This window comes from Hippopotamus amphibius, chromosome 4 (assembly GCF_030028045.1).
Source record: "Hippopotamus amphibius kiboko isolate mHipAmp2 chromosome 4, mHipAmp2.hap2, whole genome shotgun sequence".
Classification (NCBI taxonomy): Eukaryota; Metazoa; Chordata; class Mammalia; order Artiodactyla; family Hippopotamidae; genus Hippopotamus; species Hippopotamus amphibius.
Genome location: NC_080189.1, coordinates 60,727,316 through 60,746,144, shown reverse-complemented (window position 1 = coordinate 60,746,144; position 18,829 = coordinate 60,727,316). Strand labels below are relative to the sequence as shown.

At 37.9% G+C, this 18,829-nt stretch overlaps 1 protein-coding gene across 1 annotated transcript; it reads left to right on the top strand.

Moving 5' to 3' along the window:
* Window positions 1-2,499: 2,499 nt before the first annotated feature.
* On the top strand, window positions 2,500-5,571 carry LOC130851725 (double-stranded RNA-binding protein Staufen homolog 1-like). The gene is given in 1 exon segment (XM_057732411.1): window positions 2,500-5,571. A coding segment is annotated over 1 exon segment (1,482 nt). The 5' UTR covers window positions 2,500-2,784; the 3' UTR covers window positions 4,267-5,571.
* Window positions 5,572-18,829: the final 13,258 nt, after the last annotated feature.

The window sequence follows — 18,829 nt, the reverse complement described above, 5'->3', positions numbered from 1 at the left end:
CAGAAAAGAATGTAATAAGCATGGAGGAAGTTGTCCAAGCTAATAAATTATATAAAATTCTTCCAGTATAGTCCCTTTGGCTATGATGACACCCTTTGGCTTTCAGTTCTTATTTGTAAGAGTGAAGATCAGAATCAATAATAAGGAAAAGTGTTGACTGAGTTCCTATTTGTGGATAATATTTATTTTTCAGGAACTCTCATGTGTGTGTTACCAAATTCAGCGGGCATTTTCACAACACAGGAATCAACCCCCATGGACATATTATTGGGATACTAACATCCCTTTCCAGAATTCTCTGAATGCTAAGGAGTTATTCAATCAATATACTGAAAAAAAGAATTTGACTTCACATTTTATTTTTATCACTTGACTCATAAGCGTAACTAACCAGAGTTTTATTAAATATACATGTGATTCCGAAACAAATGCACAAGGCTCTGTGGCTTGGTTTCTAATTTCACTGTCATCTTTCTACTCAGCAATGCTGCATGGACTCACAGTTAGCTTAGGATTTTCTTCTTCACTTAGTCCTTAGATCCAGAACTCCATCTTAACAGAGGCTTATGTTTCATAAAGTCACCAGAATAGTTTATTAATTTATAATGCAAAATATTTACACTAAGAAAGTTAATTTTTTCTCTAGATATTGAACTCGTGAATTAAGGACAACCACAAGTTTAATGACTGTGGAGCCAGTGAACAAAGCAAAGAGAATGTTTTGAAGCTGAGACAGCTTCCTGAAACTTCCTCTTACAATTGTGACACACAGAGTTATATCTGCCCAGGAGCCTAAACAATCCTGTCGATGGTCTAGGAGTACTTAGTTTAAGGACATACCAAAAAAATTCTTACTTTATAATTTGATTTTTCCAAATGCCTTACGAATCTACACCTTTTGAATTCTACATTTTCACCCCCATCGCAACCCTCTTAATAACATTTGGATAATGTGTTTTATATTCCATTTACCTAACTTCCCATGAAAAGGAAGTATCTATGTATAAATATATTCATTGCTGTCAGTCCACAGTAGAACTCACCTTTTTTTTTTTCCTTTTATTTTCTAGCATTCATCTTATTTTGGTCTGTTTTGTGTATCCAATTACTTTAATAGGACGTGAGAGTAACTCACCACATTTCAAATTTGTATTATATCATCAGCTCAATGGGTTACCATAAGCACAAATGAGCAAAATGGTGTTATAAAATCACAAAGAAGCATCATCTAGGATAAACATTGCTTTGTTCCTCATCCTATATGTGTGAATGGAAGAATTAACATAGGATAACAAAACGGTGGGAATCTTAGTACTTTAATATGTAATAATAAGTAAGGGAGTACAGTCAAACAAACCTACCTTGTCAGTCATTACTGACTTGAGGTTTTATTTCAGATGACATCTGTTTTGTTCTAAATACAGTGCTTACATGGACTTCCTAGGTGGCGCAGTGGTAAAGAATCCACCTGCCAATGCAGGAGACACGGGTTCGAGCCCCTGCTCTGGGAAGATTCCACATGCCACGGAGCAACTAAGCCCGTGCGCCATAACTATTGAGCCTGTGCTCTAGAGCCCATGAGCCACAACTACTGAGCCCATGTGCCACAACTACTGAAGCCCACGCACCTAGGGCCCACGCACCTAGGGCCCGTGCTCCACAACAAGAGAAGCCACTATGATGAGGAGCCTGTGCACCGCAATGAAGAGTAGCCCCCGCTTGTAGCAACTAAAGAAAGCCCGTGTGCAGCAACGAAGACCCAATGCAGCCAATAAATAAATTAAATAAATAAATAAATAAATTTATAAAAAAAAAAATACAGTGCTTACAGAGTTTTGATAGACTAGTAGGAAAGCATCCAGAGAGGAAAAAACAGTATGGTAATTAATATTAATAAACTTATTGTAATTAATATAGCCTCTGAAGCATTTTTACCTAAATTTTAAAAGGATCTTGGATCAACAAATGGTGCTAGGGTAACTGGATATTCACATTTTTGAAACAGAATGATGTTGAACCCTTATTTCACACCACATACAAAAATTAACTCAAAATGGATCAGAGACCTAAATCTTCATGACCTTGGATTAAGCAATGGTTTCTAGATGTGACTCAAAATCACAAGTGATAAAAGGAAAAATAGATAAATTGGATTTCATTAAGATTAAAAACTTTTTAATGGTAACAATATGAGATGATATGTTAGCTTAACTGCAGTAATCATGTCACAATGTATGTATATATATATCAAATAATCACATTGTACACCTTAAGTATATACAGCTTTTATATTAAAATATACAAATAAAAAAGATTTAAAACTTTTTGTTTCAATGGACATCATCAAGAAAGTGAAAAGACAATCCACAGAATGGGAGAAATTTCAGATAATATATATCTGATATGGGACTTTTTCTCAGAATATATAAAGAACTCATAACAATAAAAAAAAGACAACCTCAGCGTTTACGCCGGCGGCGGCCGCGTCTGGCTCGGCTCCCCGTTTCCTCTGACCCCCGGCCCGGCGGCGCCCGCCTCCTGCGCGGCCACTCCGCCTCTTTCCTCCCGCCATCCCATCCTCCTCTCCCTTCTTCCTTCCTCCTTCCCCTCTTCGCCGTCGCCTCCGCCGCCGCCCAGGACCGCCGGCCGGGGGACGAGCTCGGGGCAGCAGCCAGGAGTTTCCCAACCACGTAACCTCTCAGAACTGAACCAAAACGACATTGTTGCTGGAGCACCTGTTTTTAAGAAAGCATAACCCCTACTGTAGAGCTAAATGCACTGTGCATGAAACTTGGCAAAAAACCAATGTATAAGCCTGTCGACCCTCACTCTCGGATGCAGTCCACCTATAACTACAACATGAGAGGAGGTGCTTATCCCCCAAGGTACTTTTACCCATTTCCAGTACCACCTTTACTTTATCAAGTTGAACTTTCTGTGGGGGGACAGCAATTTAATGGGAAAGGAAAGACGAGACAGGCTGCGAAACACGATGCTGCTGCAAAAGCTTTGAGGATCCTGCAGAACGAACCGCCACCTAAGAGGCTGGAGGTGAATGGAAGAGAATCAGAAGAAGAAAATCTCAATAAATCTGAAATAAGTCAAGTGTTTGAGATTGCACTTAAACGGAACTTGCCTGTGAATTTTGAGGTTGCCCGGGAGAGTGGCCCACCCCACATGAAGAGCTTTGTGACCAGGGTCTCGGTTGGGGAGTTTGTGGGGGAAGGTGAAGGGAAGAGCAAGATTTCAAAGAAAAACGCTGCTATAGCTGTTCTTGAGGAGCTGAAGAAGTTACCACCCTTGCCTGCAGTTGAGCGAGTGAAGCCCAGAATCAAAAAGAAAACAAAATCCATAGTCAGGCTGCAGAGCAGCCCGGAATACGGCCAGGGGATGAACCCGATTAGCAGATTGGCCCAGATCCAGCAGGCAAAAAAAGAGAAGGAGCCAGAGTACCTGCTCCTCACTGAGCGAGGCCTCCTGCGCCGCAGGGAGTTTGTGATGCAGGTGAAGGTGGGAAACCACACCGCAGAAGGATCAGGCACCAATAAGGTGGCCAAACGCAATGCAGCTGAGAACATGCTGGAAATCCTTGGTTTCAAAGTCCCGCAGGCTCAGCCCACCAAACCAGCCCTCAAATCAGAGGAGAAGACACCCATAAAGAAACCAGGGGATGGAAGAAAAGTAACCTTTTTTGAACCTGGCTCTGGGGATGAAAATGGGACTAGCAATAAAGAGGATGAGTTTAGGATGCCTTAACTTAGTCATCAGCAGCTGCCTGCTGGAATTCTTCCCATGGTGCCCGAGGTTGCCCAGGCTGTAGGAGTCAGTCAAGGACATCACACCAAAGATTTCACCAGGGTAGCTCTGAATCCTGCCAAGGCTACGGTAACTGCCATGATAGCCCGTGAATTGTTGTATGGGGGCACCTCGCCTACAGCCGAGACCATTTTAAATAACATCTCTTCAGGCCACGTACCCCATGGACCTCTCACAAGACCCTCTGAGCAGCTGGACTATCTTTCTAGAGTCCAGGGATTCCAGGTTGAATACAAAGACTTCCCCAAAAACAACAAGAACGAATTTGTATCTCTTATCAACTGCTCCTCTCAGCCGCCCCTGATCAGCCACGGTATTGGAAAGGATGTGGAGTCCTGCCACGATATGGCTGCGCTGAACATTTTAAAGTTGCTGTCTGAGTTGGACCAACAAAATACAGAGATGTCAAGAACAGGAAATGGACCAATGTCTGTGTGTGGGAGGTGCTGAACCTTAACTGGCCAGGAACCATTGAAAAATCCCAACATATATACTTAAAATACTGAAACTGCTTTGAAAATTTGGAACTTCTGATACCTCCAGTGGGCCGAGAGACACCATGGGTAAAGGATTGGAGACAGCAGTGGTGAAGGCAGGGCCCGGAGAAGGCCGTGTGGCTGCTTGCAAGTGCTGTGGTTTCTCTCCACACAGCAGCAGCTGCTGTGGGGCAAGGTGGGCCTGCCAAGCACCCGTGGCTTCACTGGGAAACCAGCAGGTCCGTGCCCCAGGCACCCTAGTGCTTGATTTTGGTGGGGGTTTTTGTTTTGTTTTTTGGGGTGTTTTTATTTTTTTTTTTCTTGCTGTGTGAAAGAAGAAACAGAAAGCACAACCCCTTCTCAAACTGGCTCACTCAAACACTTTGGGACAAACCCTGGACAGCATGCTGGAGAGAGGCCTTAGTCTGGCCCCAGAGCTGAAAGCACCGGAGAAAATCAAATGCTTCCTCCTCAGCCTGAGCTGACCTTTTTGGCGTGCTCTGGCCCACAGCTCCTGCAGTACCCACACCGTCACCACTGCTCTCTTCCAAGAGATACGTATTCTTAGTTTCATTATTTTCTTTTGATTGAAATGACACTATATACATTTTCATTTGAGAGTTCCTCAATTGTATCTAGTTACATAGCACAGTTTAGAAACTTGCCTGAGACTGACTTTATCAGTAATCTAACCGGCAAAGATCATATCCATGTGTATGTGGTTATACATTTTTATTTCATTGGACTAACCCAGGACCATTTCAGTGATGCAAATTGTTTGCCCTCTGGTTTAGCTGAAACAGTCCTGGACTTCTCAGAAACCTTGATGAAGTCTCCCACAGTTGTATAAATTGGATAATTCAGGAATTTTAAACTTTAAATGATCATTTGGTTCTTTTTCTATTTTATTTTTGTTAATGCAACAGGACTTAAACAAATGAACTTTTATCTTTGCTTTAAAGATTATTAAAATTGTGTGTATATACTTATGACTCTTGAGGACACATGGCTTTCACTACACTACAGGATATGATCTCCATGTAGCACATATACAACTGCAGATTGATTTTCCTTGAGTGCTTTATACTGTTGATTACATCTCCATGTAGGGCTGAAAAGAATGACCCATGTTTATCTCTATAACTGTGTTGCTTTTGATGTTGTGTTGCTGTGCACAGAAATGTGTGCAGCAAGGTCCTGCATATGGCCCAGATGAAAAGCACGGTAGCCTTGCGAGTTAAGTACTGCTTCAATTCATTGTTTACGCTGGAGTTTTTTCTCCCCATGGAATGTAAGTAAAACTTAGTGTTTGTCACCAAAAAAAAAGACAATTCGAAAAAGCTTTTGGCAAAAGTCAACACCCATTTATGATAAAAAAAAAAACTCTCCAGAAAGTGGGCATAGAGAGAACATACTTCAACATAATAAAGGCCATATATGACAAACCTACAGTTAACATCATACTCAATGGTGAAAAGCTGAAAGCATTTCCTCTAAGATCAGGAACAAGACAAGGAGGTCCACTCTTATCGCTTTTATTCAACATAGTTTTGGAAGTCCTAGCCACAGCAATCAGAGAAGAAAAAGAAATAAAAGGAATCCAATTGGAAAAGAAGTAAAACTGTCACTGTTTGCAGATGACATGATACTATACATAGACAATCCTAAAGAGGCAACCAGAAAACTACTAGAGCTCATCAATGAACTCAGTAAAGCTGCAGGATACAAAATTAATACAAAGAAATCTATTGCACTTTTATATACTAATAAGGAAAGAGAACAAAGAGAAATTAAACAATCCCATTTATCATCACATCAGGAAGAATAAAACACATAGGAATAAACCTACTTAAGGATACAAAACACCTGTACTCTAAAAACTATAAGACGCTGATGAAACAAATCACAGATGACACAAACAGATGGAAAGCTATACCATGTTCTTGGATTGGAAGAATCAATACTATCAAAATGACTGTACTACCCAAGACATTCTACACATTCAATGCAATTCCTATTAAATTACCAATGGCATTTTGCACAGAACTAGGACAAAAAGTTCTAAAATTTATCTGGAAACACAAAAGACCCCAAATAACCAAAGCAATTCTGAGAAAGAAAAATGGAGCTGGAAGAATCAGACTCTCTGATTCTACACTACAAAGCTATAGTCATCAAAACAGTATCATACCAGTACAAAAAGAGAAATATAGATCAATGGAACAGGATAGAAAGCCCAGAGATAAGCTCACGCACCTATGGTAACCTAATCTATGACGAAGGAAGCAAGGATATACAATGGAGAAAAGACAATCTCTTTAATGAACTGGGAAAATTGGACAGCTACATGTGAAAGAATGAAATTAGAACACTCCCTAACACCATACACAAAAATAAACTCAAAATGGATTAAAGACCTAAATGTAAGACTGCATATTATAAAACTCTTAGAGGAAAACATAGGCAGAACAACCTTTGACATAAATCGCTGCAATATCTTTTTCGAGTCATTTCCTAGAGTAATGGAAATAAAAACAAAAATAAACAAATAGGACCTAATTAAACTCAAAAGCTCTCGCACAGCAAAGGAAACCATAGACAAAATGAAAAGACAATCCACAGAATGGGAGAAAACATCTGCAAACAATGTGACCAATAAGGGATTAGTCTCCAAAATTTACAAACAGCTCATGTGGCTCAATATCAAAAAAACAAACAACCCAATCAAAAAAAAGGGCAGAAGACTTAGACATTTCTCCAAAGAAGATATACACATAGCCAAGAAGCATATGAAAAGATGCTCAACATCGCTATTAGAGAAATGCAAATCAAAACTACAATGAGGACTTCCTAGGTGGCACAGTGGTTAAGAATCCGCCTGCCAATGCAGGGGGACATGGGTTCAATTCCTGCTCCAGGAAGATCTCATGTGCCGTGAAGCAACTAAGCCTGCGCACCACAACTCTTGAGCCCATGTGCTACAACTTCTGAAGCCTGCAATGAGAAGCCTACGCATCACAATGCAGAGTAGCCCCTGCTCGACACAGCTACAGAAAGCCCATGTGCAGCAATGAAGACCCAACACAGCAAATAAATAAATAATAAATTTATATTAAAAAAACTACAATGAGATATCACCTCACACCAGTCAGAATAGCCACCATCGAAAAAAATCTAGAAACAATAAATGCTACAGAGGGTATGGAGAAAAGGGAGTCCTCCTACAGTGTTGGTGGGAATGTAAATTGGCACAGCCGCTATGGAGAACAATATGGAGGTTCCTTAAAAAGCTAAAAATAGAGCTACCATATGATCCAGCAATCCCACTCCTGGGCACATATCCAGAGGAAAACATGGTTTGAAAGAATACATGCATCCCAATGTTTATTGCAGTGCTGTTTACAATAGCCCAGACATGGCAGCAACCTAAATGTCTACTGACAGATGAATGGATAAAGAAGATGTGGTACATATATACAATGGAATATTACTCAGCCATAAAAAAGAATGAAATAATGCCATTTGCAGCAACATGGATGGACCTGGAGATTATCATACTAAGTGAAATAAGTCAGACAGAGAAAGATAAATATCATATGATATCACTTATATGTAGAATCTATAAGAAAAATGATGCAAATGAACTTATTTACAAAACAGAAACAGACTTACAGACTTAGAGAACAAGCTTATGGTTACCGGGGGATGGAGGGAGGGGACAGATTGGGAGTTTGGGATTGACATATGCATACTACTATATTTAAAACAGATAACCAACAAGGACATACTGTATAGCACAGGGAACTCTGGTCAATATTCTGTAATAACCTAAATGGGAAAAGAATTTGAAAAAGAATAGGTACATGTATATGCATAATTGAATCACTTTGCTGTACACCTGAAACTAACAGAACATTGTTAATCAACTATGCCCAATATAAAATTTTAAAAAAGGACCTTACTGACCAATAAATTTTTAATCTGAATAGCTAAAGAAAACTCAATTTAAAAATGGGCAAAGGATTTGAATAGACATTTCTCCAAAGAAGATATTCAAATGGCCCATAAGCATTTGAAAAAATGAACACTATTGGACTTCCTAGGTGGCGCAGTGGTAAAGAATCCGCCTACCAATGCAGGGGACACGGGTTCGAGCCCTGCCCTGGGAAGATTCCACATGCTGCAGAGCAACTAAGCCCGTGCACCGCAGCTATTGAGCCTGCGCTCTAGAGCCCGTGAGCCACAACTACTGAGCCCATGTGCCGCAACTATTGAAGCCCACGTGCCTGGGGCCTGTGCTCCACAACAAGAGAGGCCACTACAATGAGGAGCCCACGCACCACAATGAAGAGTAGCCCCCACTCGCAGCAACTAGAGAAAGCCCGTGTGCAGCAACAAGGACCCAACACAGCCAATAAATAAATTAAATAAATAAATAAATTTAAAAAAAAATGAACACTATTATTAGTCATTAGGGAAATGCAAATCAAAACCACAATGAGATACTACATCAAAACCATTAGAATAGCTATAATCATAATGACAGACAATGACAAGCGCTGCCAAGATTGTGAAGAAACTGGAACCCTCAAACACTGCTGACAGGAATGTAAAATGGTGCCATGCTTTGGAAACAGTTTGATAGTTCGTCAAAAAGTTAAACATAGAGTTACCATATGAGTCAGCAATTTCACTCCTACCTAATCCACTCCCAGTTATATTCTAAGAGAAATGGAAACATAAATCCACATAAATTTATAATATCCAAAAAGTGAAAACAACCCAAATGGATATCAACTGATGAATGGATAAACACAATGTGTTGTGCCCATACAAATTTGCATTTTTGACCATAAAACGGTAAGAAGTATGTCACATGCTATAACATGCGTGAACCTTGAAAACATTATCCTAAGGGAAAGAAGTCAGACCAAAGACCACATATCATATGACTCCATTTGTATGAAATGTCTAAAATAGACAAATCCATAGACAAAGAAAGTAGATTAGTGGTTGCCAGGGCCTGGTGGATGGGGAAATGGGGAGTGAATGCTAATGGTTACTGCGTTTCTGTTTGGAGTGATGGAAATGTTCTAGAATTAGTGATGATTGTTGCAAAACTGTGACTATACTAAAAACCTGTGAGTTGTACACTTTAAAATGGTAAATTTTATGGTATGCGAGGTAGGTGTATGAAATCTCCACATTTTAAGGTATAGAAACTATGGTTCAAAAAGGCTGAGAACTTTAAGATTGATTAAACCCATTGGTCTCAAAATGTGGTTTGCAAATCACCAGCATCAACATCTTCTGGAAATTTGTTAGAGACGCACATTCTTAGGTTACACCCCAGATCAGATGAGTCAGAACCTCTGGAGGTTGGGCTCATGATTCTGTTTTAACAGGCCCTGCAGGTGATTCTGATGAACACTCAGGTTTGAAAGCCATAGGGTTACTCACAACTTTAAAGCTTCATTGCTCTTCCACTCACCAGACTGTAGCCTTTGGCAAGTTTTTTGACCTTTCTGTGCCTCAAATTATTCATCTGGGAGAAATGGTTCCTTAGAAGGTTATTATGAGGATTAAAAGTTTAAATACAAGTAACATGCTTGGAAGACAGCATGCCACTTAATAAGTTGAGTACTCAATAAGTCAGCTATTATTCTATCAATCAAATGCAGATCCCCTAATTTCGTGGAATTGAGCCACATATATACGTTTAAATTTTCTAACAGCCACATAAAAAAGTAAAAAGAAACAAAATAAGCCAATAACATAATTTATTTAACCCAATGTTTTAAAAAATTAGCATTTCAACATGCAATCAATATAAAAATGTTTAAGATAGTTTACATTCTCTTTTCCAAACTGAGTCATCAAAATCCAGTGTATTTTATACTTAGAACACATCTCTATTCAGACTAGTCACATTTGAATTGCTCAACAGTCACCTGTGGCTGGTGGCTATCATACTGGACAACACAGCTCTTAATCAAATGCTGTGCTCTTTCCCCTCTCTAATGTTCCTGTGCCTTCAGCACATAATCTCTGCCTGAGGATTTTCAAAGAGTGGATGGCCAGATGGGGACAGGTCAAGAAGCTTCCTTTCCTGACTATGTTCCGTCTTATCTAGTGATGCTGGGTTGCAGATAAACCTCCAACTCACACTCTCAACTACATATTGTTATACAACAATGATCTGGTAAACTCCCTGAGGAGAATCTTAATGGAGTAACAGATTGCAGGCTTTCATATATTGTTCACGCTGATATCCACAAGGTCTGGAAAACTTGCCTAGCACAGAGCAGGCACTCAACACATTTTTTTTCAATTAACGAATGAACTTTAACAGTGCTTTTCTAACTTAACCTTTAATTTTATTACCTTTTTTCAAACATCTGAAAACATGTAATAATTCCTTTAATGTTGCCTTTACTTCTCACAAGCAGATCCATTTTTGTCTTCCAAATTGATTTCTAAGCTCCTCCTTATCTTTATTTATTTATTTTTGAAAGTGTAACTGCAGTGCTATCAATGACTCCTCCTTATCTTTAAATATTTATCAAGCCCCTAGTAAAGATCAAGTTTCATAGAGCATGAGCCCATAATAGAATTGTTAATATTAGGCCTTTATTTTCTGTGACAGAATACATATTTCATACATGTAGAAACATCAAAGTCACAAATAAAGTTTTGTTTGGATTTTTCTATTGCTGATCTACAAATAAATAGAAGCGAATATCTAGAGTTCCAATATTGATGAGCATCCCTCATTCTTAGTATAACTCTAGGACATATTTATACATTAAGGGGTCACACTGCTGGATAATGCTGATATTGAAACTTACAGACGGAAGGAGTATGCAGAAACATTGCTAATGTGTGGGTGGAGAGGTTGCCCAGGGAGGCTGACACCTGGTGTGAATTAGTTTCTTCACTGAGTTCCTAGGGATTCTTGCAGCAAGATGGTGTGTGTAGTTTACTCAGACAGAGTAAAAGATGAAGTCCTAATAACAGCCTACAAGGCCTCCCAGACCTCACTGTAGTAGTCTTCCTTAAGCTCACTCCCCTCCAGCTACACTGGCTTCCTTCCTGCTACTAAGACACAAAGTTTGCTCCAACCTTCCTGCTCTCCTTTAGGTTCTCTTGTACTGGAATGCTCTTCCCCCAATATCCATGTGGCTACCTCCTTTTACTTCAAGTCGTGATCCAGTGTGTTTCCTCCATGAGTTCTACCATGGTTGCACACTAAATACAGTAAGCTGCTTGGATTCCACCCCTGCCTCTCATTTTCCTTATGCTGCTTTTTATCCTCCTTAGCACCTACCACCCTTTAGCTTATATCATCCTATGTGGTTTATTGTACCTCACACTAGAAATGTAAAATCCACAGGAGCAGAGATCTTGTCTGTTTTGTTCACTGATGTACCCTACCCTAGAGCAGTGGTTGGCCTGGAGTAGGCACTCATATCCTTGCAGAATGAATAAATGAATTGGTTCACTCATAGACCAGGCTCTTTCACAGATTTCTTTTCCTTTTCAATTTTTGAGACTGCTCTAGCATTAAGATCAGCTGGGAGGTTTTGCAAGTCTATCTAAGTTGAACTCTCCCAACCTGTTGGTTGGGCTTGCTCACTGAAGTGTCCTGTCTCTGGAATTTATTCCGCTAGGCAAGTTGCCAGAACCTGGATTTGTCCACCTTGGGGTATGATGCAAGATTTAGGGTTGGTTTTGTTTTATTTTTCTTTTTGGAGGGGCGTGTTTCAATTTTGGCTGACTTTACTGTTTTGTCTGGGGCTTTATTCTTGTGTTGAGTTTTATTTTTCTGGGTTGATCAAGCAATTTAGCAACTATTCTTCTCAGAGCTATGGAATAGTAGAAATTAGACCTGGAAAAGACCTCACAGTTGATCCAGTCCTTCCCCCTTGCCATTGAAGTCTTGCTCTCCACAATACAATGTCCACGGCTTTGTTCAATGAGGTTTTAAATGTCCTCGGAGATTCCTTTGGGCGCCCACTCCACTAACCTAATACTCTAAACAATTGACAAAAATTCTCAATGTTTGTCTAAACTTTCCCTTTCATATTTTCATTTTATTTTTCTTATTGGTAGTCCAAGGTAGCAAGCCCTTTCTCTTTGGGGATTTTATACCTTTCAGAGGAGTGCGGACTTGTGTTTCTGCTGTCTGTTCCTTAGCCAAACTATACATGTGTTCCTCTCTTAATCTTTGTACATCTCTTTGTTTAATTTTATTTTTGCTTACTGAATTCCTTCAAACTCTTCATCTTGATTATCAGTACGTCTACTTTCACTAGCCAGCCACTGAACCACTGTAACATAATGCTTTTCCTTCTGATACTTGAAGACAAAGCACTGCTATCTACCATGTGAAACTGCAGATATATTCAATTTGTTGACATAATCAACTAGGGTGTTTTTATTCACTAGAATATTACATAAGTTCTGCCCAATACTCTTCACTTGACTTTAAAATTTTGATGGTAATTGTGTAATATCAGATATCTCATTTAAGCCCTTTGAACTTTTGTTTTTATATCTGCAGAAGGAGAGAATATCCACTTCAGCGTCCTTTCCTGTAATTTTATGAAAGTAAATATATGATTATAGGGCTACAAAGAGATCTTTCAGAGATAGAAACCTTTCATTTCCCGGCTTTCAGACAGAATCACACAGGTTAAATTATTTTCAATACTATGAAGTTCAAATGGCACTTTTTTGTTTGTTTATAGTAATTTATGCTACATCACTGCATCTCAAACTAATTGTAATAAAGGGAAAATTTTTAAATCGCCACATGCCACAGACTGAGTTTTGCGAAATACGAAATCACCAGGTTGGGTGAAGTAATAATGTCAACTGCTCTAAGATTTTCAAATTTACACTCACTTTCTGTATTTGTCTTGTCTCAGATGGGCACTGGTCCATGGACCTCATTTTGAGTAGCCTTGATGGACAATCATATTCTTTACCTTCAGATTCGGATAACTTTTCAAGATAAATTTTTCTCTTCTGATGATTAACATAATACTTGCTTTTACTTTTCAGCTTGTTTTTTGCTTCCCTTCGAAGTCAACTTTTAAAAAATATTGATGGACAGGCCAGTCATTTCCCCAAAACATCTGGTTATGTGTTTCCCATTTATTTGTCTTCACTTTTTCAACATGTAGTAATCCTTAATTTATTTCATAAAATCAAATCTGATGGTCTATAGGATGGTCTTTTGGTCAAACATGGCAGTAGCTTCACTTCTGGAACTCACTAGTCTCTAGCAATCCTGACCAAGGCCACACTGATAGCAGGCAGAAATCCACCAATCAAGGAAAGATTAAAAAACACTCTCGCTTATTTCACCCTGTCTGGCACTCTGCCATCAACCTGTACTTTTTGGATTTAAGACACAGATTATATATCAGCAATAACCAGAGTAGCTATTACATAAGCTGGTTATGGGATGCCATGTGCTTTCAACTGGCATCTTTTACAGTTTGGGTATAACAAAAATTTAGTTTTAGCACTCTTTGCTGAAATAAGCTTCTCTTATTTTTAGTGGGTTTTAATTACTTTGAGAGGGAATTAAATAAAAATATACTGAACTATTATTTCTCCGGGGAATTAAAAAAATAAAGTTTATGGGAAAACATGAAATGTGGGGAAATATTAAATACAGTAAACTGCACAAATGTAATATGTAAGTTAGACATTGAGCTTTTTATGATCTAAGAATCTATTCCAAGAAAAAGAAAAACTGAAATTCGAAGACTTATGAGCTTGTTTCAAAAAATAGTAATAATAAGTTCCAGCTGGTGTGAGAACATAGTAAATGTACAACAGTACCAGAGTAAATAATAGCAGAGGATGGGTGAGGCATTGGCAATGGGAAACTTTAAATACAGAACATTTTACACTGCTTTTTTTAAGGGATTTTTACAAAGGTAAGGAAAAAATACACACACACTCATAATATATATCAATAGCAGAGAAAATGTATAAAATAATATATCTCATGAAGTTTTCTTTACACAATTTTCCAAGAGCAAGCATATGGCTAACGTGGATTAATCACTAATGAATTTAATAAAAGGAACAGATTATTAGCTCCTAAAGCTAGTTATTTTGTTTTCAAATGTTTCAATGTGCCAGATGTTTCATAAAAATAGTTATTACTTAAAATGATTTATGAAGCTAGATGCCCAATTTTTATTTCTGTGTTAAACTTTAAGAGTTAAAAACCATTTAACAGACAAATAGAATTTGCAGTTCAGTTAGCAGTCACTGAATGTGAAAAGAGTTCTTAAAACGCTCCTCTTCAGAGCCATTCTCGTTCCCATAGAAACCAATGTGAGATCCAGGAAAACAAGGTAAGTTCTAAAATAATCACCATTATAAATACCCATTATATAAATGTAAATACAGGCAATTGAAATGATTTAGATGATTTTGAAATTGCATATCATTTCCCAAACCATAATGATTCCTTCAGAGTGGTTCTTGTTTGTCATATAAATACAGCATTTACAAAATTTTTAAAATTCTTATGATTTACTTGTGAGACCATAATTGCCTTTTCAAACAAGTCTTGGGCATGCAAATATCGATTTTTGAACATGTATTTTGGTGCAAGATTTTGGTCTTTTTTTTTGGCCAGGATTTTACTTTATGGTAGATTAAGTATTTATCATTATTAGCATTTGAATTTTATGTAACCATTTCTCTATTCATTATTAATTGCTTTACAAAGAGATCTAGAGATTTTAGGGAGTTATTTTACAATTATGATTTTTTACATTTTTATTTGTCCAAGCATTTTGTCATGATAAAAGATCCAAGAAATCTTTTATTGGGATTGTAATCCTTCTCAAAGTTCAGAACCAATCATCGAGTATAGAGTACTCATCATATTAATGAACATGTGAACGTGAGTTGTTCACAAATATACATCCCTCTAAGAAGAGCTAAGCCTCCTAATGTTTAAGGAGCAAGAACATTTCAGAGGAAATGTTCCAACAGTGAGAAGCAAAATTTTGAATTTAGTATGGCTGTTGAAGGAGTTCTGGACACGCCACCCCAAAATATGCCGCTTTGGTATATTGATTATTCTGAGCTGAAGGCACATGAAAAATGACAAGAGCATGGAGAAGCTTCCTCTAAACTTCCCTTAACCGGCCTAGAGACAGATCCTCCAAAAGGAATTCAATTGTCATAAATCCCCTCCCAAGGATTGACTGTTATCACCTGGGAAGAGACTAGATGTCGACTCCAGACCCAGACAAACTTTGTCAATAACCATCATATCTCCCATCTAGTCTTCTAAGAGCCCATTTATCATTCTTAAAAATCACTTACTCTCCCTTAGGTTGCCTATGTCCCTCACCTTCCCCTATTAAAAGACAGCTACATAAGCTCTCAAATCTCACTGCTTTTTGAGGTGTTCACTTTTTTTTTCTGTGATGCCCCGGAGTGTTATAATAAAAATAAATTTGTTTACCTTTAATGCTGTTAATCCAACTGTCATAAATTTATTTTATAGACCCAGCTATTGAACCTAGCAGAGTAGAGGGAAAGTTTTTTCTCTCTTACAATGTTACAAGAACCACAACAAGTCATGTAGTCACACTGTATTGTTAGCTGGGTCAATTTTCAGAAACTCTGATATTTTCCCTTACATTTCACCAAAACCCTTGATTCTCAAAATGTAGTCTCCAGACCAGCAACAATGCCATCACCTGAGAGCTTGTTAAAAATGTAGAATCTCAGGCCCTAGGGAGACCAATTGAGTAAGAATCTGCATTTTAATAAGATTAATATAGGTTTGAACGCACATTAAAGTCTGGAAACATAGCCAGTCCCAAATATTTGCTCCAGAAAAATTTTACTCAGGTGGACTGAAAGCTAAAGAAGCTACTATCTAGGATGTAAATTCTAAATGGGAAAGACTGTCTGCAAGTGGCATCTGCACTGCATGTAGCTCAGAGCAGAATCCATAAACAAAGTTAAATAAGTTTGAGAAAAGGGAATGGAAAATATTTCCTTAATTTCAAAAATGACATATTTTCAAGTTTTACATTTTTAAAAGAAAATATTCTCTTATTTTATTTTTACCCACTCCCCATAAGCCAAACCATTAACATATATTACACATACAAATCAATTCAAAATGGATTAAAGATTTAAATATAATACCTGAAGCTATAAAAACTCCTAGAAGAAAATATAGGGAAGAGCTTCATGACATTGGTCTAAACGATTTCTTGGATATGACAACCAAAGCACAGTCAACAAAAGCAAAAATAGACAAGTGGTACTACATTGAACTAAAAAATTCTGTACAGCAGAATAAACAAACAGTAGAGTGAAAAGGCAACCTAAAGAATGGGAGAAAATATGTGCAAACTATAACTGATAAGGGATTACTCTCCAAAACATACAAGGAATTCCTACAACTCAAAAGCAAAAAAAACAAATAACCCAATTTAAAAATGGGCAAATGAATACACATTTCTCGAAAGAAGACATACAAAAGACCAACACGTATATGAAAATACTCAACATCATAAATCATCAGGGAAATTCAAATCAAAACCACAATGAAATATTCTTTACATCTGTCAAGATGACTATTATTTTAAAAACACCAAAAGGTAACTTGTATTGGCAAAGATGTGAAGAAACTGTAACCATTATATACTATTGGCAGGAATGTAAAAGGTGCAGCCACTATGCAAAAGAGTATGGAGGTTTCTTTAAAAAAATTACAAATAGAACTACTATATGATCTAGTAATCCCACTTCTGGAAATTCATCCAAAAGAATTAAAATCAGGATCTGGGAAAGATATCTGTACTCCCATGTTTACTACAGCATTAGTCACAATAGCCAGCATATGAAAACAACCTTGATTTCTATTGACGAATGAATAAATAAAACGTAGTATATACACACAATGGAATGTTATTCAGCCTTAAAAAATAAATTCTGCCCTGACAACATGGATGAACCTGGAAGATATTATGCTAAGTGAAATAAGCCAATCATGGAAGGACAAATACTGCATGATTCCACTTATATGAGGTATCTAAAATAGTCAAACTCATAAAAACAGAGAATAGAAGGTGGTTACCAGGAGCTAGGAGGAGAGGGAAATGCAGAGCTGCTTTTCAACAGTTATAAAATTTCAGTTATACAAAATGAGTAAGTTCTGCTTGCAGAACATTGTGCCAAGAGTTAACAATACTGTACTGTGCATTTAAAATGTGTTAAGAGGATAGATACGCGAAGTGTTGTTACCACAATAAATAAATTTTTAAAAAAACAGCAACATAGGTCACAGTAGGGGTTAGAGCTAGCTGCAAGTGTCCAGAGTGTTCTCCTAATTCAGAGATATCCTAATCTCTATTTTCTAATATCTCATCCTTTCTACACTTCCCCTGCTTTATTTCCATCGCTGCAAATAGTTTAGTTTGTCCCACCTTCTCTCAAACTTCCATTTTCTGGTAGAGTTATATTTGCATTTATTAAAAATGTTTATGTAAAATTTTGTATGTTGGTAGCTGCCTAAATACTGCGAACCTGGTGAGGAGAGAAGGGTCATGAAGGTGTGCTTTATGGATTTAATCTCAACTAGAAATTGCCTTTTGAAGACAGAGAGAAGCTGCAGCAAACGGCTGTGTTCTGGAGATTAGAAAAGGCAGGTAAAAAGACAGCTACAGCATGCAAAAGTTCAGTACATTTTATGACAAGCATGGATGCTGTTGGAAATAAACTTCTAACCTTGAGGAGTTTTAGGCATTGCTAGAAGGTGGGAATTAGCATTATCATTCTCCTTTCTACTCCAAACTATTACTATTTATTGCTTCTTTACCACAAGTCAGGCACCCTTCTGAGTGTTTTATGTGAAATAGCTCATTTAATCTTTACAACAACCTTATGGGGAAGGTAATTCATTACTCTCATTTCAAAGATGGGTAAACTGAGGCTCAGAGGAAAGTAATTTTCTAGGACCTCTCAATTGATAAGTAGCAGGGCCTGAGTTTGAACTCAGGTAGAGTGACCCTGGAGCCAAAGCTTTTTACATACCTTGAAAGGACATCATAGAGACTTGAGGTGCAGATCTGCTTCCTCAGTTCTTCATGGCTGGCCAATTAACTGTGACTTCCTAAAGTCAAAGTGCCTTTGAAATCGGTCCTTCCTTCAGATATCAGCCATTTAACAATCCCTCACCTGGACACAGAGAGATATAGAAATCTTGTTGATCCATTCTGCCTAGTTACTGAATGGTGAACTCCATAGCAAACTTAAGGATTCGGGTATTTGTGATTTAACTTACACCATGTGGATCCCAAATGGAACGTTTAGGTTTCATTTGCTTGAGACAAATGGAATCATTTACTATAAAATCTGCTTCTAACTTGACTTCCTGTGAAGCTAAATGTAATCAACTAATTACAGATGTGATCTGATATGTGTGGTGTGCTCCAAGGACAGCGAACAAGATAAACTCAAAGGGCCAATATTGCTGG